The sequence below is a fragment of the Hyla sarda genome, chromosome 2 (genome assembly GCF_029499605.1).
Source record: "Hyla sarda isolate aHylSar1 chromosome 2, aHylSar1.hap1, whole genome shotgun sequence".
Lineage (NCBI taxonomy): Eukaryota > Metazoa > Chordata > Amphibia > Anura > Hylidae > Hyla > Hyla sarda.
Genome location: NC_079190.1, coordinates 392,546,986 through 392,574,890, shown reverse-complemented (window position 1 = coordinate 392,574,890; position 27,905 = coordinate 392,546,986). Strand labels below are relative to the sequence as shown.

Sequence of the window (27,905 nt, the reverse complement as noted above, 5' to 3'; positions counted from 1 at the left end):
ATACGGATGCCTTTATTTTCATGAAGCCAATTACACTTGGGCAACATATCTTTGAGAAAAAAAAAAAAAAAAACGACAAAAAATGGAAAAAGATAAAAACACACCATTGAGACTAAAAGCTAAACCATTACTATATTGATCAATAGTACCCCATTCCAACAAACTCAAAACTTCAATAAAATTACAGGTTTTGGCAAATCCTCATGAAAATTTAAATACCCATATAGCAAGCAGAGTATGTACCTCCAGTTTATGTTTAGCCAAAAACACAGCCACACACACATAAGACTAGTTTTAACAGTATTGTCGACATAGACTTAGCTCCTGCACACAGTGGAGTATGGACAATTATAACACTGCAATATTGTGCAGAAGTGCTAGTGACCTCAACGCACCAGTCTCGCTGAGATCACCATTTCATTATGAACTATAGGTTCAGCCACAAAATTGTTTCCTCCAACATTTAGTCAGGTAACTGGTCCTATAAAATGGCAAAGTATGTATCTGACAGACTATGGATCCTTTTGTAGAATGAGAGAAAGCTGGTCCTTAAAGGCTATGTGGACAACCAATATGATATCCCTACACAGACAAGAAGAGGTCAAGTAACAGTAATATTTGGCATTTTTAATTTAGGTTTTGTTTATTTAAGTTTAATGTTAATTCCATGCTGTGTTTCAGTAAGAACAATGACAGATTCTGTATCTGTGGCTCCAGTCAGATATCCAGTAGTACAAATTAGCTTCAAGTTACACATACTGAACGAAAGATAGGTTGAGCAAGAGAAAGAAGGGCGGAGGGTGGGGGAGAAGATAGAAAAACGAAAATTTTAAACACGCATGCAGGCTATTCAACACCAGCTCCAATGCTAACCTGCTCTGAGGAGGGAAAGTAAAAAGGAGGCAAGAATGAATAAACACGGATTGTTGACGTGATACCAGCACCAGAGTTTTCAGCAACATTTTTGCACAGTTTGAAAACACTTTTACAGCAAAACCACTACAAGGACATTCTGAAGCAATCTGCGACGTCAAGTTCTAACCACATTTTAAACAATAGAATTAAATTCAGTTTCAAACATTGATAAAAGGAAAAAAAAAAAAAAAAGCCACCACACAAATTCTACAGTGCGATTGACTCTGGTCTGCCCTAAGGAGTAACGTCTTTGCTCGTTCTATGTGTTTCTAAGAGGTTATAGTGCTGGATGGCACGGAGACAATCTAATGCTGAAAAAGCCTCTATGCAGTCCTGTTAGTGTCTTAAAGAACCTAGGATGGCTGGCAGCAGCAAAATCCACAGTCATTCACTCTTGCCTTTAAGAATTCTTAAACTGTGTAAAAATGATACACCCAATTGGGCAGGAACCTAAATCCTGAGAACCAGTGTAAAAGTCAAATTTCGATGGTCCTCAGAGTGAGACGGGATATTTGGAGGGAAGGGGCAGTTGGTTAGAGAGGGTCTCTTCTTGGCTTTTAATGTCTCACTGATTTTCATCTTCCACATCCTGCAGTGCTTCTTTAGTCTGTTCTTCACCTGAAAAAATTTAAAATTGCTCATCATTACTTGGATTTTTTAACACTTCATGCAAAATAGTAACAAACATGTAACTTTATGAGCCTGTGATACTACCAAGTATAAACTACAATGCTGAAACTATTATATAGCTATACTACTAATTTTAATTTATTCAAGATATTTCAGCCTGTCGTGACAACCACGTTCCCTTTCCCCCAGTACCAAGTATCGCCACATCTACAAGTAATGAGAGGGAGGGTGGAGAACAGCAGATAACAGGTGTAGAGAACAGAAAGCAGCAACGTCTTTATTTAAATAGCTGCCTAGTCATTGTCCTAGTAGTCTTGAAAGTTTAGTAAAACACTAGAATAACTACCAGTAATAAATAAAGGATATTTATTTTTTCTCCACCAAAAAAGTATACAGTATGCCATAGCTGACAGGAGGGTAATCACTTTGTAATCTTTCCACTTTTAATTTACTTGCTTCTGAAATTAACCTAGTCAGAAAATTGGTGATAGGTACTGCAATGTTTAAAGGGTACCTTTCATCAAAAAAACTTTTGATATATTATAGATTAATGTATGCAGAATAACTTTCCAATAGCATGTTATTAAAAAAAATATGCTTTTTATTTAATTTTCCACTTTGAAAAAAGGACCACTAGGGGTCTCCCTACCAGCCTTTTATATAGATTTCAGACTCATGCAGGAGTCCTAAATCTCAGACTGCAGCCGGGACACCGACAAACTCACCACTGCTCACTTATTGATTATATTCACATTAGTTACTAAGCTTCATGCCAAGTGTGTAGTCTCTACCTGTCAGTCTGTTCTTCCAGCACCTTTGCTGTTAAATTTATGTCACATTTAGTATATTTGTTCAATAGTCTTATTAATTTAAACTTTTTTGGATAGTCATGCGCTTGATTCTGGTGTTTTTCTTAACTGATGTTCATAGTGCAGGTCTATTTTATCTTTGAGACCCATGTTTAAAGCTATTTACAACTACACTACACAAAAAGATTTTACAAGTGTCAGTTTTGGTTATAAATTCCCTAATGTATTTGAGCTCAACATGCAGTTATGTATTTTTGTGTTTAGTAGACAAAACCCATGTTAAAATTTAGAAACTGGAAAAGCAAAAACAAAAATTCTAGTCAGCTGCTTAAAAAGCAAAGAAAATCCATTATGCCCTTATGCAGTAAAAAATAAAAAAAATTAAAAAAAAGTTAGTGAATTATGACTGAAAAGGAAAAAACACACCAAACACATAGCACTGCAACAAAGTAACACCCTTAGTTATGTATATCTGCATTACTTTACAGTGCTGCAACACGTGAGTTAAAGTACTTCAGTGCAGCAACACTTATCCAAAAGGATAGGTGATAAGTGCCTGATCGCGGGGTGTCCGACTGCTGTGACCCCTGCGATCTCCAGCACGGTACCCAGGTGTGATGTACACTTGCGTCCCATGCAATTCTGCCTTCGCTCCTCCCCTCAGATGTCCGGAGATTGCCAAAGATACAGAGAGGGGAGAGGAAGGCTGAGCTGAGTAAGATGCAACTCTGCACCTCCCTCCTTCCTCAGCAGGAGGGACATAGATCTTCACACAGCCCCCCCCCCCCCCCCCCCCCCCTGTCATGACAGAGAGGGCATACATGTGCACAGCCCCGCTTCTGTCATGGGAAAGTAGATTTGTACAGCCCCGCTCCTGTCATGGGAGCATAGATCTATGTCCCAATGACAGAAGCGGAGATGTGCAGATCAACATCTCTCCTGCTGAGGGAAGTGCAGAGTTGCGTCCTGCCCAGCTCTGCCTTCAGCAATCTCCAAACAGCTGAGGGGAGGAGCAAATGCAGAATCGCATAGGACGCAGTTCTGCACCTCACATCGGCAGCCCCCAGGAACAGGGCATGACAACCCCAGCATGAAGGGGAGGTCGGCACACCTCCTCCACTTATATCAATTGGAGCGCCAAAGATACCCGAACGCTGTATCTCCAGCTCTCCCATATAGAGATACATGGAGGGGGCATGTCACCCGTGGCTTCATGTGATCTGACACTAATTCCCCATCCGTTGGATAGGGGATAGTGTTGCTGCACTGGAGGACTCCTTTAATTAAACAAAACTCAGCCAAATTGTAGCGTGTTATGGTCTGCAAAATTGAGTATAAGATTTTAAAGGGATTTTTGAACACTAGAAAAACAGAGCTGATTTCTGTATAAAAAAAAACTGCACCACATTTGTCTGCAGGTGATGTGTGGTTTTGCAGCTCATGGCCACTGAAATGAATGGAGCCAAGTTGTAATACCATAGAAAATGCAGACAGGTGTGGCACACTTTTTGGGGAAAAAATGATCTTGTTTTCTATTTCTGAATAACCCATTTAAAGAGAATGTGCTGCATAAATCCTGCATATTTCAGTATTCATAGGCTGCATTTATGATCCCATGAATAAACCCCATAGGTTCATGTGCATGATGTCCAATGCAGTATAGTTTCTCAAATTCAGCATTCAAAAATTTTAGTTTAAATTACCGCATTTATCGGGGTATACCACACACCCTCATTTTACCAAGGATATTTGGGTAAAAAAAACTTTTTTACCCAAATATCCATGGTAAAATGAGGGTGCGTGTGTGCGCGTGTATACCCCGATATACCCCCAGGAAAGGCAAGGGGGGAGAGGCCGTCGCTGCCCGCTTCTCTCCCCCTGCCTTCCCTGGGGTCTAGAGCCCTGCTGCCAGCCCTTCTCTCCCCCTGGCTATCGGCGCCGCTGCCCGTTCTGTCCCCCTGACTATCGTGCCGGCGCCGATAGCCAGGGGGAGAGAAGCGGTGCCGACAGCCAGGGGGAGAGAAGGGGCAGCGGCACCCATTGCCGGCGCCGCTGCCCCGTTGCCTCCCCCATCCCCGGTGGCATAATTACCTGGATCGGGTGCGCGCTGCTGCAGGCCTCCGGCGTGCGTCCCCTGCGTCGTTGCTATGCACGGCGCACTGACGTCATGCGACGCGCCGTGCAGCGCATAGCAACGACGCCGGAGGCCTGCAGCAGCGCGGACCCGACCCAGGTACTTATGCCACCGGGGATGGGGGGAGGCAACGGGGCAGCGGCGCCGGCAATGGGTGCCGGCACCGATAGTCAGGGGGACAGAACAGGCAGCGGCGCCGATAGCCAGGGGGAGAGAAGGGCCGGCAGCAGGGCTCTAGACCCCAGGAAAGGCAGGGGGAGAGAAGTGGGCAGCGACGGCCTCTCTCCCCCTGCCTTTCCTGGGGGTATATCGGGGTATAACACGCACATATACTTTAGGCTAAAAATTTTAGCCTAAAAAGTGCGTGTTATACGCTGATAAATACGGTATCTGGCATAGAACTGCAAGGTACATTGGAATTTAACAAAACCACACTAGCATACGGCACCACCACAAATTGTACACTTTTCTATGACTGTTGTAATAATTCACAAAATCTCACCCAAACACTCAAATACTGCCTGTACCAGTTTGAAAGTAGTTTTAAGACTCGTTGGGGGAGATCAAAACTTGTGCTGAAGAAAAGGTGATCAGTTTCCCTTAGTAACCAATTAGAGTGCTTTTATTTTTCAGAGACTTTTTTACGGAATTAAATAAAGGATCTGATGGGTTGCTATGGGCAACTGGTCAGCTTTACACTGCACAGGTTGCGATAAATCCCCCCCCCCCAATTGACACTGGAAATTCCATGACAAAATTCCACTTGCAGCTGTCTCCGTTCATGCTTGACATGTACATAAGAGATTTAAGTTTTTTTCTTTCTCATCTTTTAAGCTATGTTCCCTGATGTCAAGTTGCAGTAAATTAATTTGCATTATCATAGGTAGGAAGAGTAAAAAGACATATCCGCACTCACCACCGGGTTCGGCACAAGACGTTCCTACGTGGAGATGGCATCGCTTTGTGCGCTCAGAGGCGATAACCGGCTATTTCGCGAAATTGCGCTTTATCCGGTCTCAGGAGTGCACGAAATAGCAGTTTATTGCCTCTGAGCGCACAAAGTGACGACGTCTCTCTGATACCCTCGGCCGTCTACACGTAGGAACGTCTCGTGCCGAACCCGGTGGGGAGTGCGGATATGTCTTTTTACTCTTCCGACCTATGATATTGCTAGCTATTCTTTTTTTGGTTTATCCTAGCACCACCACCCAGCCAGCTGAGTAGTTTACCTTGCTGGATATCCGACTACTAAGACTCAACTATATTTATTTGGTGCCGTCCACATTCCCTCTACCCACACGTATATAATTAATTTGCATTACCTGTCTGGGGTGCATTGTGCTTTTTCTTTATTTTCATGCCTGTAGAGCGTCTACATTCTAGTGCAATAGAGTTTACTTTTGTCTCAAGCCTTTCCCAGCTTGCTGTGCTGCTCTAGACAACATGTCGCCAGTCCGCTGTTTACAGGGGGCTTGGCTGCTTCTCATCTTCTGACAAGCTAGCCCCCTGATGACGTGTATGGCCCCATCTCTACATCTCGCTGTGCCAGCACTGAATGCGCACCCGCTATCTACAGACTGCGCTGAGATCATGTGACAGCAGGGAAAGCATTCAACACTGGCATGGCAGGACATACAGGTGGGTCGCACAGGTCAGAGGAGAAGCAACCAAGCCTTCTGTGATCAGATGACTTTAGCGACATGTTGTCTTGAGCCACACAGCAACCAGGGAAAGTTGACACAGTAATCCCTAGTGCAAAAGCATAAGAAATGTAATTTAATATTTCCTTATTGTCTCCAGGCTGCCTTATCCCTTGTAACTGATATTGGGGTGCCCTGTCACAGTCTGACTCTGCAACCCCCCCCCCCCCCCAAGTTGCAGAAAGTAGCATCTTCAGCCAGGGAAACTGGCAGTGTCGCTTGTCAACCACTGGCAGAGGCAGGACACCGATGTGTCCAGTCATTGGCAGAGGGGTGTTGTGACGTCATGTCTACAGCTCTGGCTGACTGTGAAGCAGACTGTCAGCAGAGACCGTCCGGAGATGGGGCGCTAAAGGTCTTATTCCCAGTCTGTCTAGTAAAATTAATTTCACCGGACAACACCATATGCAACATTTAGAAATTTGTCCTGTCTATGGGCCCAACCAGACAATTTCCTGCTGACTGATCTCACAGGAGAAAATTTTATTTCTTTGAATCCAATCTGCCAATGTGCCACAAGTGCGTGTTTATGTTTTCAATGGGAAGAGATTAATAAACCAGTATGAAACGTCTCTGGCAGTAGTAGTGGACAATTATTTTAAAGGAATACTGTACTGGAATATAACTTATCCCCTGTCTGAAGAATAAGGGGATAAGTTATAGATTATGGGGGTCCGACTGCTGGGACCCCCAAGATCTCCTGTACGGGGCAGTCCACAGGAAAGGGGGACGTTCTGTCCCAGCATGACGTGGCGGCCGCCACGCCCCTCCGTGTATCTCAGAGAGATACATGGAGGTGGCGTGTCTGCCGCAGCTTCGTCCTTGCGGATAGAGGATAAGATCTTCCATTACAGTATTCCTTTAAATTCATCATGCTCAATGCTTTTCTCCCCAACATCTGCCAGGGGACAATCAGAAGGCCCCAAGACAGACAAAAACAATTGCCTAGTACCACTGAAATCTGGGGAATCTCACCCAGACGTATATAGTTTAGATCTTACGGGTCTCAATCCTGAGTCCAGCTGGGATCATCAGTAGTAGTGGACTAAAGTGTGCGACAGCATTCTTGACTTCTCTGCCAAGTCAACTTTCGCTTCATAGACTAATGCAGCGAGTCGTATTTGACAGCTGGAGGGGTGAAGCACGAACTGCCAGACACTTCACCTGCCTATTACTCAAAATTGCAGAGGGTCTCAGGACTAAGGTAATATGCAATCTAAACATTTGACATGTCTGGATGACATGCCAGAAGTTTAACAGATGTGTACAATATGGTTACCCCCACAGAGCTATGATGATGAAAAGATCTCCCCATTCAAGGTCAATTTCTGGCATTCTATGCCTTAACATATTGAAGAAATACTACAACATTAACGCGACATTCGAAGGGAGACCATGCCAAAACATGTAGTACGATCCGGCTCTACTACTTACATACACACACAAGGTATAGTAATAGTAGATGGGTCACACAGAGCAAACCGATGCAGTGGTTAGGACAGAACAGAAACAAAAGCCTGCCAAGTCAGGCAACCAATATAGCAACTTACAAAAAATATTTAGGAAAGGGACTTGTGGGTTTCCTTTAGGAATCTACATAAGAAAGGGAAGAACAGGATCATGAAGTGACAGTGATGTTAAAAGCATGGAGGGGAGGACTCAGCCAAGTGATTGATGTAGCACAGACACTGCTTTCAATAGAACATTTGAGAAACATGTGTATGAAATTATTACCCGTATATATAAAAATATCTATCAAGTTAATTTGCATAACTAGCACAGTCAATATTAACCCTAAACATTAAAAAGGAACAAAAAGTACAATACCACGACATTTGGGAAATACTAACAGCCATTCTTTAGCCAGTATAACGCAACTGAGAGTGGCAGGCACATCAAGGGAGTCAGGTTATCCCAGGACCTTTCGATGCTTAGAATTAGATAGGATTGCAAGTAAATATTTCACTGGGATGGTCTTCCACTAAATTAAAATGCCAAAGGGAAATCTACTAGTTGCTAAGTGTGCTCCAAGTTCCTACTTACCATCACCTTGCATATCTGAAGTCCATAGTGTCAGATTATCACGTAACAATTGCATGATAAGCGTGGAGTCCTTGTAACTTTCTTCGCTCAGTGTATCCAGTTCTGCAATAGCATCATCGAATGCTGCTTTTGCCAACCTTAAATAAGCAGAACACTGTTAGCCAAGAAGCTCCTATTAGGCTTAATATCAAAACATGTTTAGAAGCTTTTAGTTTTTTTTTCCCCCCTTTTCAAAGCGGGAATATCTTAACTAGTACTATAGTAGAGTTATGCAAACCTCAAAAACACATTATGAACGCCTTGCTAATGGCACCAACCTTTTAGGTTGCTATTAAGGTTTTTGTCTGATACTTCTCCTTTAAAAATAAACCTTATCTCCTATCCACAGGAGAGCCGGGGCTCCATACAGGAGATCGTGGGGGGAACCAGCGCTCAGACCCCCGTGATCTAAAATTTATCTCCCAACCTGCGGATAGGGGACAAGTTTTTGTCCAGGATACTTCTTTAAAGTTAACATAAGAGCATGGCATTAAACATGGAAAGATATACTGCAAGCTCTGTGGGACACATGCCAAGGCAACCATCTGAGACACACTGAATCACCTATAGATGATCGCTAACGGGATCTGTGGGAAACATTCACATCACTAGGTTGCTTCTGCAGCAGTTTTGCCCAGCTGCAGTACATATTTCTGTGCCTACTATCAGATTAGGTGTTTGAGTATGCTCTGCAAACCCCTTCAATAGGCAACCGGGTATGGTAATTTGTCCTTCTCATCTTAAGTGTATTTTATAAAAGCATGCAAACATTCATACATACAATAAGACTGGGAATTCGTTTCAAATTCATTCCTGGCTTTGTTTTAAAAATAGAAATTAAAAAACGTAACACACAAAGCAAGTCTGTCAGCTCTAGATCGTGGTGATAGCTAAACAGTAGAGAACATTGTGCTGCATGATTATTAACATGGAATAAAATGCTGCAAAAAAAAATAAATACCCATGTATTTTACCCAGAGGTAAAATTCAAACAGTCACCAAACTCCTTAGTAACACATACCTGCATGCACGGTCAGGGGAATTAAGAATTTCATAATAGAACACAGAGAAGTTGAGTGCGAGACCTAAACGTATGGGATGTGTTGGAGGAAGTTCTGTCATTGCAATATCACTTGCAGCTTTATAGGCTACCAAGCTGTTCTCTGCAGCCTCCTTTCGGTCATTGCCTATAGCAAACTCTGCCAGATATCGGTGGTAGTCTCCTTTCCTAAAGGGGAATAAAAAAAAAAAAAAAAAATTAATTGTTAAAATTAACAGTATAAATATGGTAGTAATTTTATTATCTTCCAGCCGAGGTGCACATTTTAGGGTACCGGACTGTTTAGTACCCCTGCATACATACTGTATATCTTTTCCATCCACTGATAGCAGGAGTACTTATGCCTTATACTGGCTGCCTCTACAAGTACTTACATTTTATAGTAAAAAACCTTAGACTCTCCACTGTTTGCAGCTGGAATGAGGTGCTTGTCCAGTACATCCAGAATGTCATTACAGATAGATTTCAGTTCAGTCTCAACCTACAATATAATCAAATAAAGAGTCAGTTGCCATAACAAGCAAGCGTCAGTGATCTGTCGTATACATTTACATCACAGGTGAGTAACAGAAGTTCCACTAAAAATGTACAGTTTGTGCTGAATGACTTGTGTGCACGAGTAAAGGCACATCTGCAATTAATATCCTGTAACACTGCTCCCTTTTCGGTACCCCATTCCTTCCATGCTTAGTCATTCATTATATAGCACAACTTCTCCTAAAAACAGTAGCATACATTAGAACCTAGAGCAAGAAAAGCAGCCAGATATATTTTGCTTATTGTAACCTGTAATCTCTCTACCCATCTGCAACATGACCATTGAAAACTGATTTCTATGAGTGATGCCCACTATGAAGCACAGTGTGATGTACAGTCACTGACATGCTACCATGGTTGTTTGTACATTTACATGTGCAGCATACGTGCAAAAATCTGAACATTAACATTTATTTCATACATCTGAATAAAGCTTTTGCACCAAGTGCATGGCCTTTTGCAAGCGCTATACAAAAGAATGGAAAAGCATAGCAATTTGTGCAACAATTCTGGTGTGAGATAAAAGGGTTTATCCTGATTAGAAAAACAGCACCACAACTGTTCTCAGGTTGTGAGTGGTATTGCAGCTCAGTTCCACTGACTTAAATGGAACCAAGTTGTAATAGCACACACAACCTAAGGACAGGTGTGGTGCTGTTTTTGGAAGACATTATCGCTGTTTTTCTGGATAACCCCTTTAACTGCAAAAAAATAGTGTCTCAAATGGTTGAACTGGGAGCTGGATTTTCTAAAGCTACAAGAGAGCATAATCAAAAGATAGTATGTCAACACATGAACAAGCCATTTTACCGTTGTCCGATAATCCTTGATCATTTTAAGTTTATCTTCTCCCCCTTTGTTTTCCTCTTTCTGTTCAATGCTGCTGATTATCCTCCAGGACGCTCTTCTAGCTCCAATCACATTCTTATATGCAACAGACAGCAAGTTCCTTTCTTCTACAGTCAATTCCACATCCATGCCGGCCACTTTTTTCATTGATTCAACCATTTCTAGGAAAGCATGAAAAATTTAACATTAAACCTACAAACATAACAAAAAAAAAAAAAAAAAAAAAAAAAAAAAAACAGCGGCACGTCTTTTTTGCAGTGTCAACTTAGAAGCCCTACAAACACTAAACATTCTTAGGGTGCGTTCACACTGAGTAATTCAAGAGGAATTTACTCGAGTAATTGCTCTTGAATTCTCCGCTCCAAATTCATTCACATCTCCTCTGCCCGTAGACTAATGTTTTTTCCGGTGTCCTGTTCACACTGCGGAAATTCTGCTATTGGAATTCCGATGCTGAATTCTGTTCCGCTTGAACAAAGAGCATGTTCATTCTTCAAGCGGAATCCGCTAGCAGAAATCAATAGTAGTCAATGGTAAAAAACCGCTCGTTTTTGCGCGGAAATGGCTGAAAAACCCTTCATTTCTTTCTCCATTTCCGTGCGCAATTCCGCGCAAAAATAAAATATTTTCGCCACATAAATTTTTCTGTGTGAATTCCTCTTGATTTGCTCAGTGTGAACGCACCCTTATCAATACTCTAAGAAGCAAACTGCTTCTAGCACAATTTAAATACAAGGTGTCTATAAATGTCATCTTCTAGCAGGCCTTCCCTAGTTACCTTTCCCACTCGGAAACAGTTTATCTACAATTGAAGCTACTACATATGTAGTACAAATTGATGAATGGATGGCTGTAGAATTCTTGCCAGAGTAAACATTGATTCATTCACATGCAGAACAAGCAAGCTTGGAGCCATACGCGGCACACATCACATCTGAAACAGATTAAAGGCAAGAAGCACTCGCCCAAGTATACAGATTAGTGTTCAATATACTGCCCCAGTTCTTAAAACAAGCCCACACACTGATCCATACAGCAGTTCCTTGCCAGATGCTGCAATATTTAAATGTCTGTTAACTGTTTAAGGACTATTTGTCATTTATAACTGGATAATAATTGGTAAACTGCAGTTTTCCTGCAAGGAATGCCAACACCAACAAGCACTTGAAAACTATCCTTATCTGCAGGTAAAACAGGTCAGCGTGATTCTTAGCTTGTGGATGCCATGTGTGGCCTTACTGCATTTGGGGAGAAAACACTAACCCGTAATAAGGGAAAGGGGCTTCTAATGTCATCATACATTTAATCCTGCATTATGACTGCAGTACAATAGCCTGCATATGATAAATACATTAATCCTATAAACTAAATATAGCTCCTGGGTTACAAGGCAGAGGTATGCAAAGTGCAGCGTAGGCATCGGACATGTTCGAGCTGAAGTCTTGCCAAGCACACACAGTACATATAGTGATCTCTGCTTGTAAAGTCATTTATTGACAACAAATTCAGGACCCCACTCTTCAGTTAGCTTCCTTTTAAGAGGTGCCTTCGATTACTAGGTAACTAGGGTGAGAGATCACAGCACAAGCTTAAAAAAGAAAATGTTTCCAATAGCCTTTTAAGACAGATCACGGGATGTCCCTCTACCAAAGATCCTTGCTAAGGAGCTATTCTAGGATACTCCATGTGATGCAGAGCATTAGGAGGTACTGACTTACTATGCAAGTGCCCTTTCAATGTACATTTCCATTGCTAGTTTGGGGAAAAACAACCACTTAAACAGTTGACAAACTTGTTTTCAGATGTTTATGAACCACTTCATTAAGAAACCTGCAAAACTAATAACCATGCTCTGGGCTATCATATAGCGTACTATTAAACTATGAAATCTTGCAGTTTCTATTTTCACTAGTAAGGCTAGGTTCACACTACGGAATTTCAGCCTGCAATTCCACTTTGACAATGCAGACAAAGATTCTGCTTACTAAATGTACATGCGAGGCAATGGGTTTTGCGTGCACCCATTCACACTTCAGAATTTAAGTGGAATTTGTGAGTGGAATTGTCGCTTTCAAATTTTCACCTGAAGAATCCCACTGACTTCTATGAGACTCATTTGAAGGAGGATTTTTACCCAATGCAGAATGGAGGCAGATTGCAGGCGGAATTTCTGTACAGAGTTTAGTCAGAATTTTAACCTGGTTCTGGTCATGTGACCAAATGGTCCAAAAGGGCCAAACTTTGGTCCTTAGTGCACTCCCACTGTTTTCTTCTTCAAATTTCCATTTTGAATTGGGGACGGAAAATCCGTCCGGAATAAAATTCCGCCTGCAACAGAAAATAGGTTTTGGAGGCGGGACTTACTCTTCAAACTTTTGCAAGCAGAAAGCGGAACTTCAGTAGTGTGAACCTAGCCTAAAAGTGACTTTTGTATGTGCAATGGACCACATTTATGTTGTACTGTACTAACAGTTCTAATGTGGACACAGGGGGAGATCAAAACCTGCCCAGAGGAAAGTTGCCGAGTTGTCCATAGCAACCAATCAGATCGCTTTCATTTTTCACAAGCATTTTCAAAAATGAAAGAAGCGATCTGATTGGTTGCTATGGGTTTTGACAAATCTCCCCCACAGTTTTTATATTTTTAACTGGAAAGAGTAATGTGGTTTCTATCCACAGGAAGGGGGTTCAGACTGCTTGATGACCCGGCAAACTCAATAACAGGGACCCCAATCTACCAATAGACTGGAGCAGTAGGTTGCTCATTCACACTGCCACTCCATTCCCTCTCTATGGGGGCTGCTGGAGATAGCTAAGTATGTTTTTGTCACAGCTACGATAGAGAATAAATGGAGCAGCAATGAGCATGCACAACCAGTCGTTTCATTTTAAAGGAAGACTGGGGTCCTGGTCCTCAAGATTGTGGAGGGCCCCAGCAGTCATAACTTTGCTAGATAAGAAAACCACTTTAAACATTTTTTTTTTTTTAAGATTAAAAAAATAAATGAGCAGGTGGTAACTAAGGTTCAATTTAATGATCCCTGAAAGTGTCATGAGGAACAAACAAGACTTTCTAGTAAAAGCTAATGGCAACTAAAGCTGTATAAACACTATGCACACCCAAAAAGAAAAAAAAAATTCTAGCTGCATCCTTTTAACAACAAGACACAATACAATGTAGAGATTGTGAGAAGAAAATCACTAAGTCCAATGGACTGGGATCACCAGAGAAAGCCCACCACACAGACACGAACAATGAGCAAGAAAAGTCTCATGTAATGCCCTCTGAAAAACAAACAATACCTTTCTGTATACAGAATTACTGCCACCATTGTTGCAAGCATGGCTGTCATTATGACATTTCTGTGACTGCCCATTTAACACACAGTGGTCTTAAACCAATCAGTCCAGACCTCAATCTCCTATTACAGTCCATGCCAGTAGTGACCTTAACACAAGAATGGTATACAGGTCCAAGCCAAGACTAATGAGCACATCCTACAAGAGCGGCTTTTCTTAGACCACATGTATCAAGCTCTGCCTGATTGAGATCAGTAGTAGAAAAGCTTTGCTGCCTATAGACAGGATATAGATTGTAAGGTTAAGGCAAAGTTCCACTGGTTTTTTTCTGACAGTTTTAGGAAAACAACCACTGCAGTTTTTGAGCCAAGAAGTGGAAACTTAGCCTAAGCAACATCATTTTTATACCAATTTAGATTACCTTGGTTTGGGTCCCAGTGGTTTTCTAAAACACCCTACAAAACCTAGTTTGATGTTTTTTTGCACAGAAATCATGGAGTTTTCCTCCAATAGAAGTCTATGGGAGAGCAAAAACTCCAAGAAAAACACCATGTTTATTTTAAATTTGGCGTTTTTTGCCAGCGGTTTTTATTCTTTTTTGGACTTTAGCGATCCAAAATAAGTGATTGAGATACTTTATTACTACTAGAATTTCGTAGGGTACCTTTAAAAAAATAAAAAAGATACAGTAATGGAAAAAATTGTATTTAACAAAGTGTATCTTTTTAATAACTACATTTTTATTAATTTTTAAACAGGGATCAATTTATGTGGGCGGCAGGGCAATAAAAATGTAGCCGACAATAATAAAAATGTAGTGTGTGTGTTTCAAATTTTTTAGGTAGTACTACTACTCACAGCATGGAACACACTGTTCCATGATGGGAGTAGTAGTACCTGTACTAATTGACAGATCGCCCTGGGTCCATTGGGATCCTTCTGTATAATTTTAGATGCGGCTGGCCGCTCTTCTATGGTCCCCTGCACTGACGTTTATATACACCATGTATATATACGGCAGTGCAGAGGACCATAGAAGAGCGGCTGCCCGCACCTATAAATTATACAGGAGGATGACACTCGCTGCGATCTGTCTATTAATGCAGGTACTACTACTCCCAGCATGGAGCAGAGTGTGCTCCATGATGGGAGAAGTAGTACCCGCAGTTAAGGACAGATCAGTCGGTATAACAATAAAAAAAATTAATTAATTTTGTATATGTGTATATATATATATATATATATATATATATATATATATATATATATATATATAAAAAAATTTTACATCACTTTTTTTTGGTACCCGACATATTTGGAGGAAGGAAAAAAAAAAAAAAAGAAAAAAAAAAGGGAACAAAAAAGGCAAATTCCACACAAAATGTAAAAACGCCAGAAAAACACAGAGGAAAAAAAGGGGCAGTTTTTCTGTGCAAAAACCTCAGTGGAATCCTAGCCTAAGAGAAGTTCACATGTAACAGTCGCTGATAAACCCAAAATATAGACAATCTGTATTACCCTAACTAACCTGAATACACATTTACAATGCTTGTGATCCTGAATAAAACCACCAATGTAAACTTAGATGTGTCAAGATGTTACAGAGATATCAATAGTAGTGATCGACCGAAATCATTTTTTTAGGGCCAATACCGATAATTGGTGGGGGTTAGGGCCAATAGCCGATAACTTATACAGGAGCGGGCGCTTTAAATCAATGCACTGCAGTGGCTTTTGTGGTGCCATAGACTACCACCACCCGCTTCTCTCCCCCTGCCTGTCCGGGGGTCCTGAGTCCTATCACCGCCACCCCCCCCCCCGCTCTGCGCCCCCTACCGCCGCACCGCCACCATTGCCTCCCCCATCCCCAGTTTTATAATTACCTGTTCCCGGGGTCCACTCTACATCTGGCTCCGGTGGCGTCCTCCTGAGCTGTCACTGAGCACAGCGTAACGCAGGACGCAGCAGAAGCCAGAAGTAGCGTAGGCCCCGGGAACAGGTAATTATAAAACCGGGCATGGGGGAGGCAATGGGGCCGGGGCAGTCGCGTTGCGGTGGGGGGCATTATCTGCAAGGTAATTGCAGATACCGATAATGCCCAAAATCGTGATTATCGGCCAAACCGATAATCGGTCGATCCCTAATCAATAGCATTGCTAATATGCAAATTCTTCTTTCTGCACAATGAAAGAGGGAGCTGGAATTCCTAGTATTACTCTGTGCCCTGTGCACATCTACTCTGCGCTCTGCAGTCACTGCTATTGATCTCTCTAGGATGCGCTCTGCAGTCAATGCTATTGATCTCTCTAGGCTGCGCTCTGCAGTCAATGCTATTGATCTCTCTGCTATGTCTGGACCAAGCTGGTGTAAGTTGTACTTTGTTTTAATCAGGATGACCAGTACTACTGCATAACCCTGCATATACAGGTAAGTGTTGGTGTTCAGGTGTAAGATTTCAATTTTGTGCACAGCTTTTGCTTAGTCAGTAGCAACAGGACTGTAGGAAAGATCATCAGAATGTCTAGATAAGAGGTTTAAAGGACAACTGTAGTGCAACACTTTTATATATGCCCGGGCCTCAAAAACAAACAAAAACTTATACATACCTTCCTACGAGCCCCTGTTGGTCCGGCACAGGCCTCACAGTCCAGCAGTGCTGACGTCAGTCCACTTCCTGGGGACACCGCAGAGCCGTCTGTATCACTGGCCGCAGCGTTGTCCCGCCCTGTTTGGTGATCGGCTGAGCCCACTGTCATGTAAGGAGCTCTGGCCGGCTTCTTACATGACAGTGGGCTCAGCCTATCACAGGCGGGGGCGGGACATCGTTACAGCCGGTGATACGCCGACGGCTCTGCAGCGTCCCCGTCCCCAGGAAGTGGAATGATGTCAGTACTGCCGGACTGAGGCGTGTGCCGGACCAACAGGGGCTCGTAGGAAGGTATGTATGAGTTTATTTTGTTTATTTTTGAGGCCCGCGCATATATAAAATTGTTCCACTACAGTTGTCCTTTAAGTGAATGTTTAGACAAGCTATTTTTCATTTACAATGCATCAAGAAATTCTGCTTTACAGAAAAGTAACCCACCATGTTGCCATAATCTACAATTCACGAGTTAGTACAAATATCTAAATCGCTCCAATACTAATATATGTGCTATTTCTATCGATCAGGTGAGGGTCTAATGGCCTAGACCAGTGATGGCGAACCTATGTCAAGTGTACCACAGGTGGCACGCCGAGCCCCCTCTGTGGGCACGCGGCCATAGTTCGCCATCAGCCCATTCGGGACATCCATGTGTCCCAAAAGATCTTTTCGTGACACAAGGATGTCCCCGGTTACCTTTCTGCGGCCCCGTGTTAACTTTAATAACGCAGAGGCCGCAAGGAGGTAGAGCATGCATGCGCCCATAGCAACAGCAGAGCGGATCATAGAAGAGGAGGAGGACGCGCATGTGCATGGTAAGTTACCTGTATGTATGTCATCTTCAGTGTTCGGACCACTGCTCCTCCTGTCCAGGAGAAGCAGTGGTCAGAACACTGAAGTGGGGCAGTACACAGGCATACAGCCTCCAGCCATACACTATATTAGGAATCGACAGATTATCGGTTTGGCCGGTTGAACACCTAGTTAGGTAACTGACAAACTCAGCGCTTCACCAGGGTGCCTCCAGCTGTTACAAAACTACAACTCCCAGAATGCATGGTCTGTCAGTGCATGCTGGGAGTTGTAGTTTTGCAAAAGCTGAAGGTACACTGGTGGGGAAACACTGAGTTAGATTCTGTTAACTAACTGTTTCCTCAACAGTGTGCCTCCAGCTGTGGCAAAACTACAACTCCCAGCATGCACTGATAGCCAACAGCTGCCTGGGCATGCTGGGAGTTGTAATTTAGCAACATAAGGAGGCTCACAGTTTGCAAAATCACTGTATGGTGACAATCAGCTGTCCAAGACAGCTGATGTCACCTAGATAGGATCACTTAAGAAGGGTAACAGGCAGGGTTTGGGGGTCTTTGAGGATGTGTGTAATGTTTTATTGTACACAGAGCTCGCACAGCTCTGATCTCACTGCACTGAGGAGATCGGAGCTGTGAAAGGCAGTTTTCGCAACTGCCTTTGCTGTGATTGACCAATCGGGGGGCGGGGCCCCGCGGCTGAAGTTTGACGATAAGCTGTCTATGACAGCTAAGTCACTTCTGTTTACATGCTGTGACAGTTTAGCTTCAGGATGAGCCGGCTCGTCCTAATGCGCCAAGTACTCGCTGATTAGGACGAGACGGCTTGTCCTTAGTTAGCAAGCAGTTAAAACACAAACAGTTCACTCTGCATCTAAATAGTTAAACTACTGATGTACATGAGAAAGCAAGAGGAAATCACCAAGGAGCAGTTGCAGCAGATCAGCTCCCTCTGGGACTACTGAGCATCAAGATGTGTGTGCAACTACACTTTTCCAGTAAACGATGAAAGGCACAGGGTAAAGAATTCCAGTCATGGCCATAAATTTGGGCACCGCTGATTTTTTTTTTTTTTAGAAAATGAAGAATTTCTCACAGAAAAGTATTGCAGTAACACTTTTTTCCTTGTGTGTGTATTGGAACTAAACAAAAAAAATAAATAAATAAAAAAAGGGGGGGGGGGGCAAATTGGACATAATGTCACACCAAACTCCAAAAATGGGCTGGATAAAATTATTGGCACCCTTTCAAAACACACCTGAAAGCAGATAAAAAAGGAGAGTATGGACAACAGAAAGGAGAAGAGAACTGTCTGAGGACTTGAGAACCAAAATTGTGGAAAAATATCAACAATCTCAAGGTTACAAGTCCTTCTCCAGAGATCTAGATTTGCCTTTGTCCACAGTGCGCAACATTATCAAGATGTTTGCAACCCATGGCACTGTAGCTAATCTCCCTGGGCGTGGACGGAAGAGAAAAATTGATGAAAGGTGTCAACACAGGATAGTCCAGATGGTGGATAAGCAGCCCCAAACAAGTTCCAAAGATATTCAAGCTGCTTGCAGGCTCAGGGAGCATCATTTTCAGCGCGAACTATCTGTCGACATTTATATGAAATGAAACGCTATGGCAGGAGACCCAGGAGGACCCCACTGCTGACAGACATAGAAAAGCAAGACTACATTTTGCCAAAATGAACTTGAGTAAGTCAAAATCCTCCTGGGAAAAAGTCTTGTGTAGAGATGAGACCAAAATAGAGCTTTTTGGTAAAGTACATAATTCTACTGTTTACCAAAAACGTAATGAGGCCTACAAAGAACAGTACGTACAGTGAAATATGGTGGAGGTTCAATTATGTTTTGGGGTTGTTTTGCTGCCTCTGGCACTGGGTGCCTTGAATGTGTGCAAGGCATCATGAAATCTGAGGATTACCAGCGGATTTTGGGTCGCACTGTACAGCCCAGTGTCAGAAAGCTGGGTTTGCGTCGGAGATCTTGGATCTTCCAGCAGGACAATGACCCCAAACAGGCGCTCTTCCAATAAGAGACCTGGAGCAGTATGCAAATGAAGAGTGGTCCAACATTCCGGCTGAGAGGTGCAAGCAGCTTATTGATTGTTATAGGAAGCCACTGATTTCAGTTATTTTTTCCAAAGGGTGTGCAACCAAATATTAAAGGTTACCAATAATTTTGTCCAGCCCATTTTTTGGAATTTGGTGTGACATTATGTCCAATTTGCTTTATTCCTCCTTTTTTGGTTTAGTTCCAATACACACAAAAGGGAATAAACATGTGTATAGCAAAACATGTGTCACTGCAATCCTTTTCTGTGAGAAATACTTCATTCTCTAGAAACATTTCAGGGGTGCCAACATTTACGGCTATGACTGTATTCCCTTCAAGTGTACATGAAAATCTGGCAAAATAAAGTGTGAAGGAAAATAACTATTTGGTGAATCCATTTCACAAAAGTGAAGTGAGGAGGTAAGTTTGTTTTTTCTTTCTTCGTCAATTTTAGCCCTAGCCCAGACAAGTTCATTTTGCCAGACAACCCCTTTAGACCTGTCCTAGGGTCTGAGAGTGATATCTTAAAAGAACCATCACTAGATTTATCTCCCACCCAACAATTCTTCTCAAAAATGGTTCGAAGAGACACTGGCCCTCATCTACTATTGCAAACCCAATATGTTTTGTCAGGTTGTACGCCATATTCATTGCGCCAAAAATTCTGTATGCAGCAGAATTGAAAAATAAACCTGACTTACTCAATTTTACTAAGAAAATCCGAAAAAGGGAGTGGCCATTGGGAAAAGGGGGAGTGTTCACTGAAAAGGGGCATGTTCTTGACAGATTAGAGCATGTGTAATAAAAATAAAATAAAAATGTAGGGAAAGTGGAAAATGTAGGAAAACCTTACTAAATACCGTGGGAAAAAATTGTAGGGAATAAAAACCCACAAAAAAAAAACTCAGTTTTTTTGTAAGTCAGGGCCACTGGGTAGAAATGCAACTATAACAGCTTTTACAAAATGAAGTGTCTATTCAGATCTGTGTTGTATAGTTCACAATGCTGTTCTGGATCCCACTCATTGGGTGGGTGTGTGTGTGGGCTAGAGGTATGTTGGCAGAGAAGGGTAGGATGAGATCGCCAGCAGCACAGTGTAGGCCTCATCCTACAGAAATGAGGTAGGTCATGTGCACACTAACACTGGAGTCTTCATTAGCAGTTCTGTCAAGTTTGACTGCAAAAAGCATGCACCACACAGCACTATTCTTGCTGTAAAAATTATGGAAGCACAAACTAACCCCATTATAAGTCTAATGTATGCTGAAGTGACTCAGCATAAGGTGGATCTGGAAAAGCACTGTGGCAAGGAGAACCATGATGCATATGTTAATAGAACTCTAGTTTTCTAATGAAGTACCGTAGTCTGGGGGTGATCGCTTAGAAAAATGCTGATCTCCACAGCCCCTAAATAGGCAAAACCTAACTCATTGCTGTGCTCAAAGCTGCATTCACCCATTTTAACTGTTTTTGTATTGCACATGTATCAATCTCAACAAGAAACAAATTCCATCAAAAAAAAAAAAAATCATCCAATAGGATTTTCTCTAGATTTTTGCAATAAAAAAAATACAATAAAGCATGAATACGGAGGTATAAATGCTACACACAGGAAATCTCCCTTTGCCCTTCACCTTTTATACCATGAAGCTGCCTATAAAGCAGCGATTCTAACCCCAGGTGAAATTGTGACAGATGGAGTGAGTGATGTGTTCACTTATTGGGTTCGGTCACTGGAGTAGCCATAAACAACAAATAGGCTCCAGGAGGCCAAATCATAAAACAGCTTCTACTATGACCTCACCACATTTTACAGCCTCCTCCCAGGTCACTGGTGATGTGCAAAAGGGTCAGATTTTATGTGATCAATGGCAGCGTCCTACAATGCAAAAGCTTTTCCAGACCATCTATGAGTTGATCATCATCAGACCATTTAACTACGATGCACTACACATACACTATTGTGTATGGCAACAATAATCGCTATTATATTGTAGCCTCCCAATACACTACCATGTTTCTATCACTAGATAATCCTAGTTCTTATATGAAGTCTGGGCAAGGCATCATTCACACAACAAAATTCCAGACAGATTTGGCTTACAGCAGACCTCCCCCGAAACTGCACTTAATGTCCGAGGCAATCTGCAGTGGACAGTAAATGCACTCCCGTTGACTACAGCCAGTGACAGGACTTCAGTGGATTCAGTCAGGTTAGTTCTGTAGTGTGAACAGAGCATCAGAATAACTGAGAAAGATGGGACTGCTGCTAGCAAAACCCACACAATTTCCTTGTAGTGTAAACAGGCCCTTACAGCGCAACACCATGCACGGTACTCCCTCAAGGACCTTGCGGATTTATGTTTTTTCTTGTCACCCTTTAAAGAAAAGACTAAACTTTTCAGCTACACCCAAGGGTTTTTTTTTTTTTAAGCAGGACCAGGACCAATTGTAATTTGTAGTGACATCCTTAGTGATTCTGCCCCCCCACCTAAAGTTTAGAATTTTCTTACAATTGCCATTCTCTGACCCCTATATAACTTTAATATTTCTGTATCCTGGGCTGTATGAGAGCTCATTTTGATACTGAGGAAACTTTCGGATCGCTTGCACCAAGCAGGCTCAATACCATATGCAGAATTCCAGGGATTACTGAAGAATGGAGCCACAGACAGAAGATCAGTAAGTATGATTGTCATTAGTGTCACCCACACTATAGCGCTGTACCAACAGCTTACAGCTTAGTGCGGGTGATACTGATAACATTCCCTTTAACTCCTCCAGCGCTGATAGTGTAAAAGAGATATGTAAATAAGGATTTCAAACCCATTGGGCATTTCCCTCAACTACTAGATTAGAGGAGAGGCAGGGATTACACTACAACCTATTGGATGTCAATCAGGGGGTAACCAGAGCACAGAGCAGTGTAACTGGTTAAGGGGCCAAACTGCTGGGCAACGAAGTATGGGAGACAAAGGCCCAGCGTGCTCCAAAGCCTTACTTTACACTGATATCTCTGGACTGAAGGGGTCAATTAACTAATGAGAGGTATGCGCAGATCCACAGCCAGGTTCACTTTAAGCAATATAATGCTGCTTCCTGGATCTATTAGACTTCAGAATTTCTAGTAAACCTTGTCCACCATCAACATACTTCCGTTTATTTCCCACTATGGCTGGGCATACAGAATCACAGAGGGAGACCTCCTGAACGCAGAATACAGGGCAACGCAAAAAGGAAGTAAGAGGCTGTAGCTAAAGTATCATCATTGGTAAAAGGCCGGTGACGGAAAATCATAGCATAACTGACTCCCTCATTTTTTAATCTTTTATTCTTCAGGGCCTAATTTGAATTGTGCCCTCAATAGTGTGACATACAACAGTGACAAAGCACAGAAGAGGAAAAAAATAAATTAAAAAAAAAAGGGTCGCTGGATTTGCAAGAACAGTCTTGTCATTATCAGAATAAATTTGGTAAATGTTCCTGGCATAGGAACTGCATTTGCGTTGGGCAAAGAATTTCGAAGCCACTGGGTGATTATGTAATGGGGAAAAGTCTGGGCCGCCCAAAGACTATGGATGAGATGGCAGGATGGTGCACCTCCACATTACCATTTGGATCTTCTGCAAATTCCTGAATGAAACGCTACTGAAATTAAGAATTGGTCACGCCGTAGTCTATTCACCAAGGATGAGCTGGCCTCCATGATCACCAGATCTAACACCCTGTGACAACTTTTTGTGGGGCCACATCAAGGACTGTATCTGCCTCTGTCCGTCCAAGGTTCTGAATGACTCTAGAACGCACCACTGAAATAGAGTTCACATCTGAGGATATGCTGGCACACGTCTGGATAAAGCTGGACTACACATCTGCCTTGTCACTAATGGAAATCACTGGACATTTGTAATGGATAGGAAATGTGTTAACTTGGTGCAATGCTATTGTTTTCCACCATCCTTCTTGAGTCACCCAGTATATCTAAATGCATTTTTAAAGTGATACAGTCATCATTAGCTACACTGTGGAACCCTATTTGTATTATGGAAAACTAAAGGAATCCTTAAAGGGTTATTATCCTGAGATTTATATGTATCCCCTATTCACCCGATAACTAGCTGAGTGGCTGGAACCCCCATCGATCACAAGAACAGAAATAAAATGGATCAGCAGCGAACACACTCTGCCACCGCTCCACCTCTTCCTTCCGAACATTGCAGCGTATACTATTCAATAGCCTCAGAGAATGAATGGAGAGGTGTATAACATTGCGTTGATCTATGTCCAACTGTTTAGGGCCAAGATGACTGCTTGGTGGCCTCTGAAGCCCCTAGTAGTTTTCGTCAGCATTTGCTGTACTCGCACATTGCTAGAAGACCCCTCAATGGTCTTCCATGGTTTATAGGTTTTACTTTAGCCCAACTCCTGCTGCTAGTAACTGGTTTCTAGAAACAGGAAATGACGACAACTCCCACAGGGGGGGTCACCGGCTCCAGAATTGTCAATCTGCCCAGATCTGCAGTGACATCCTTCCCCTCCTGGAACTGGGGCCTTTATTGGTTGTTCCCCAGCCTGGTTATTGTAATATAGTCCGCTCCAGCACTGCCGTACAACTGCACCAAGGGGAGCGAATGGATGGCAAGATTTCCTGAATCCTAGTCCAAGGAGTTGGCCATCAGTTTGCTTAGTCTTAGTTACTGCCCTGTTTGGTATTCCCCGGGATGAGGCTTTAGACCAGGGTTTCCCCAACCAGTGCGCCTCCAGCTGTTGCAAAACTACAACTTCCAGCATGCACGGACAGCCTCGGGCTGTCCGTGCATGCTGGAAGTTTTAGTTTTGCAACAGTTGAAGGACCACTAGTTGGGGAAACCCTGCTCTGTCAGTTCAATGTGACTGCGTTACAAGACTAAATGAATCCTGGGAACCTCACTGTAACCTCTATTTATAAAGAAGACCCCCCCCCCCCCCCCCCAAATCCTACTTACGTTTGCCCAGTGTAGGACTGCCATCTTCTCTTAAAAGGACATCTGCAGCAAAATACAACTTATCCCCTATCCACAGGATAGGGAGATAAGTGTGATCGCAGGGGGTCTGAACATTGGGGCCCCCCGCGATCTCCCAAACGGGGCCCCGCATTGGAGCTCTGTGAGCAGTTAAAGGGGTTGTGCGCTGCCCTGCAGTTCGGCGCTCCGCTCACAGCGTCCGGAAGTTCATTACTCCGAACGATGTGTGCAGGCTTCCGCGTTCACAACCGCTGGGCGTGACATCACGCCCGGCCCCTTTGTGACGTCTCGCCCGCCCCCTCAATCAAAGTCTATGGGAAGGGGGCGCGTCCGCTGCCATGCCCCCTTCCCATAGACTTTGGTAGAGGGGGCGGGCGTGACGTCACGCCCGGCGGCTGCGAACACGGAAGCCCACACACAGAGTTCAGAGTAATTAACTTCCAGATACTGAGCGGAGCTCCGAACTGCAGGGCAGCCCACAACCCCTTTAATGGGCGTAGCATTTACCTCTCTGAGGTCAATCGTACGCCCCCTCCACATACAGTTCTATGGGAGAGGTGGGGAGGCACAAACACTACCTCTCCCATAGAGATACATGGAGGAGGCGTGTCTGCTGCGATCGGCATGCCTCCTGCATGGGAGAGGCGGGGCTCCATACAGGAGATCGCAGGGAGTCCCAGCGGTTGGAACCCCGCAATCACTTCCTGCAGCAAAATACAACTTATCCCCTATCCTTTAACAATGCTGGAAAAACTACAAGTCCCAGCATACACCGACAGGCAAGCTGTAGTTTTACTATAAGGAGGCTGTCAGGGTGCGATGAGGAGTGTTTTTCAACAGAAGACTGTCAAGGCACGATGGGAGTTGTAGTGGTGATCCAACTGTAAAGCAACAGGCTGGGGGACACAGGTTTAGATACATTATATCAGGGTTTCTCAACCAGGGTGCCTCCAGCTGTTGCAAAACTACAACTCTAGGCATGCTGGGATGGGAAACCCTGCACTATAAATGATGTTTTTCCTGAGGATCCATCTTGGCTCCAGTAGAGATCACTACCGTCCACCTTCCCCACCCTGATGTGGCTGATAACAGAGAACAATGAGTAGTATGCAGCGCCGCTCCCCATGGACATCTATATATGGATCCGCTTCCTGCCGGGCCCCTCATCCGGGGGTGTCCAGGCTGTGGCGGCCGCAGGGGGCTCAGGTGTGAGCGGCTCCACCCAACAAAGGAGGACGCGCCCTGTGCCCGGGGAATGGCCGCGCTGCGCCCCCGCCGTCAGCTCTGACGGGAATGAATGAGTCCGGGCGGAGGCTGCGGTACCGCACTGCTGTGGTGACAAGGCCGGACCCTCCCTGTAATGGCCGCGGGGCCCCCCGGTGACTGGCGCAGTCAGACGTGTACGATGAATGAGGAGGTCCCCGCCGGCCGGTCATTGCTCCGTGACAGGACTATCCCATAGGAACCGCAGCACTGCGGACGCCCCGTTCCCGCCTGGTGTGCACCGCCCTGCTGCGTTACCGTCCGCGCAGAAGCGTGCTGACAGGAGCCCGGACCCGCCATCCAGACCTCCGCCTCCCCAGGGTCTCGCCCTACTCGGCGGTCGCCATTTTGCAGCCGTCTCTCTTCCTGCCCACCGCCCTCCCGCCTCTCCGCCGCATACCTCACCCCCGCCGGCCCGTGCCCCCCGCCACTATCCCCGCTGCCTCCGCCCTTACAGCGCCGCGCCCGCACACACCGAGCCCTCCGAGATTTGTCTTTGTCCTATCCTCCCTTTTCCAGCCCAGCCGCCATTTTGTCTCGCCTCCATTCTCTCCGCCCGCCGACCTATAGGGGGGAAAAAAGCCGCACATTCCTCTTACCGTCATATCGTTCAGCTTGTTCAGCCAGCTTAGCCTGGTACACTAGATCCTCTCGCTCTTCCATGGCTGTAGCTAGAGGGGATTAGAGGTGATCTACTGGGCGGATGGAAGCCGATTGTATCTCTCTCCGTCTCCCAGCGATCTGTCTCTCTGAAGCTGAGCCCGGGAAAGATGGCGGCTCCTTGATCCGGGAACTTCCGCCTGCGCACGCGGACAATCGCTCAGCACTATAGCAACGGCTCCCTAGCAACAGCAGCAGGCGCGGCATGAGGGGCGTGTCTACAGGTTTCCTGCGTCAGCGAGGGCTAAGGCGTGGCCTCAATATGGCAGTCCTTATAAGGGAGAGAAGGGGCGCGGGCCTCAGAGCCTTGTCAGTTACAGTGCGGTTGTGATGACTTGTATTAGTATAATAACGGCCTGATACGTCACTGCAGTGGTGCCCCAGCCCATATATATGTACATTATATATAAAATGGAAGCATGCCTTACCTGTAGTGAAATGGGGTCACCCTTACTACCCCTACCCCGTGCTATGTACACGATGTATGTAATAAGAATGCACTTTATTAGGGACACTGTGAGGTCCTGGAGAGGTTATTGTGGGCTCTGTGGCCCTGGGCAGGGCTGTCTTCAATAGGTATAGACCCCAGACAAGCACTTTTTTGGGCACACCACCTCAGCCTGAGCAGTGTTGTCCCTGTCTTTACCTCAGTTGCTTCTAAAATTAGCAAGTCTAATAGATATAAGGTGACAACATGGCCCTTCGGAGACTTCACTTTATCAGAAAGTGCGGGCGCCTCGTGCACGATGTAGATACAGTGGTCTCTCAAGTTACAATATTAATTGGTTCCAGGACGACCATTGTATGTTGAAACCATTGTATGTTGAGACCAGAGCTCTATGGAAACCTGGTAATTGGTTCTGAAGGCACCAAAATGTCATCCAAAAATAGGAAAAGGTGAGGATTAAAGAAAAATAAGTAGATAACTAATCTAGATAAAGCAAATCCTTACATATAAAGGTAATAAAGATCTACTGGGAGCTGTAAATCACTGTCTGTCAGTGTTTCCCAAGCGGGGAGCCTCCAGCTGTTGCAAAACTACAACTCCCAGCATGCACGGACAGTCAAAGGCTGTCCGGGCATGCTTGGAGTTGTAGTTTTGCAACAGCTGGAGACTCCCTGCTTGGGAAACACTGGTCTATGTAGAGGACAGAGGCTTCTTCAGGGTCCTGTACAGAACACGCAATGTCCTAAAAAAAAAAAAATGGAGTCGCCCTCACCTGGTGTCCAAAGGAGCAGGTAACCCTGGTACAGGTAAAGTGTACAGAACATGTAATACCTCCCTGTACTGTAGGGGGCGCTACCAGACACCAGTCAGTGCATACGTTTCAGTAATACAGGTAAAGAGTACAGAACATGTAATACCTCCCTGTACTGTTGGGGGCGCTACCATACACCAGTCAGTGCATACGCTTCAGTAATACAGGTAAAGAGTACAGAACATGTT

At 44.1% G+C, this 27,905-nt stretch overlaps 1 protein-coding gene across 2 annotated transcripts; it reads right to left on the bottom strand.

Annotated features, from left to right (window-relative positions):
* Positions 1-606: 606 nt before the first annotated feature.
* YWHAE (tyrosine 3-monooxygenase/tryptophan 5-monooxygenase activation protein epsilon) lies at positions 607-26,599 on the bottom strand. Of its 2 annotated transcripts, none has more exons than XM_056558662.1 (6): positions 26,398-26,599; positions 10,678-10,877; positions 9,705-9,811; positions 9,292-9,498; positions 8,232-8,368; positions 607-1,533 (listed from the first exon to the last, which is right to left on the bottom strand). In XM_056558662.1, the coding sequence occupies exons 1-6, from the start codon at positions 26,459-26,461 to the stop codon at positions 1,481-1,483; spliced, it is 768 nt and encodes a 255-aa protein (XP_056414637.1). In that variant the 5' UTR covers positions 26,462-26,599; the 3' UTR covers positions 607-1,480. The 2 variants fall into 2 exon arrangements, with proteins under 2 accessions (XP_056414637.1, XP_056414638.1); XM_056558663.1 differs by lacking the exon at positions 26,398-26,599 and adding an exon at positions 26,057-26,079.
* Between the last annotated feature and the right edge of the window lie 1,306 nt (positions 26,600-27,905).

Coding starts and splice junctions, on each gene's coding strand:
- YWHAE (XM_056558662.1), bottom strand. CDS start 26,461: ATGGAAGAGCGAGAGGATCTAGTGTACCAGGCTAAGCTGGCTGAACAA. Junction 9,499..9,704: donor AAGGTTTTTTACTATAAAAT/GTAAGTACTTGT, acceptor ATTCCCCTTTAG/GAAAGGAGACTACCACCGAT. Junction 1,534..8,231: donor TTCAGATATGCAAGGTGATG/GTAAGTAGGAAC, acceptor AAATTTTTTCAG/GTGAAGAACAGACTAAAGAA.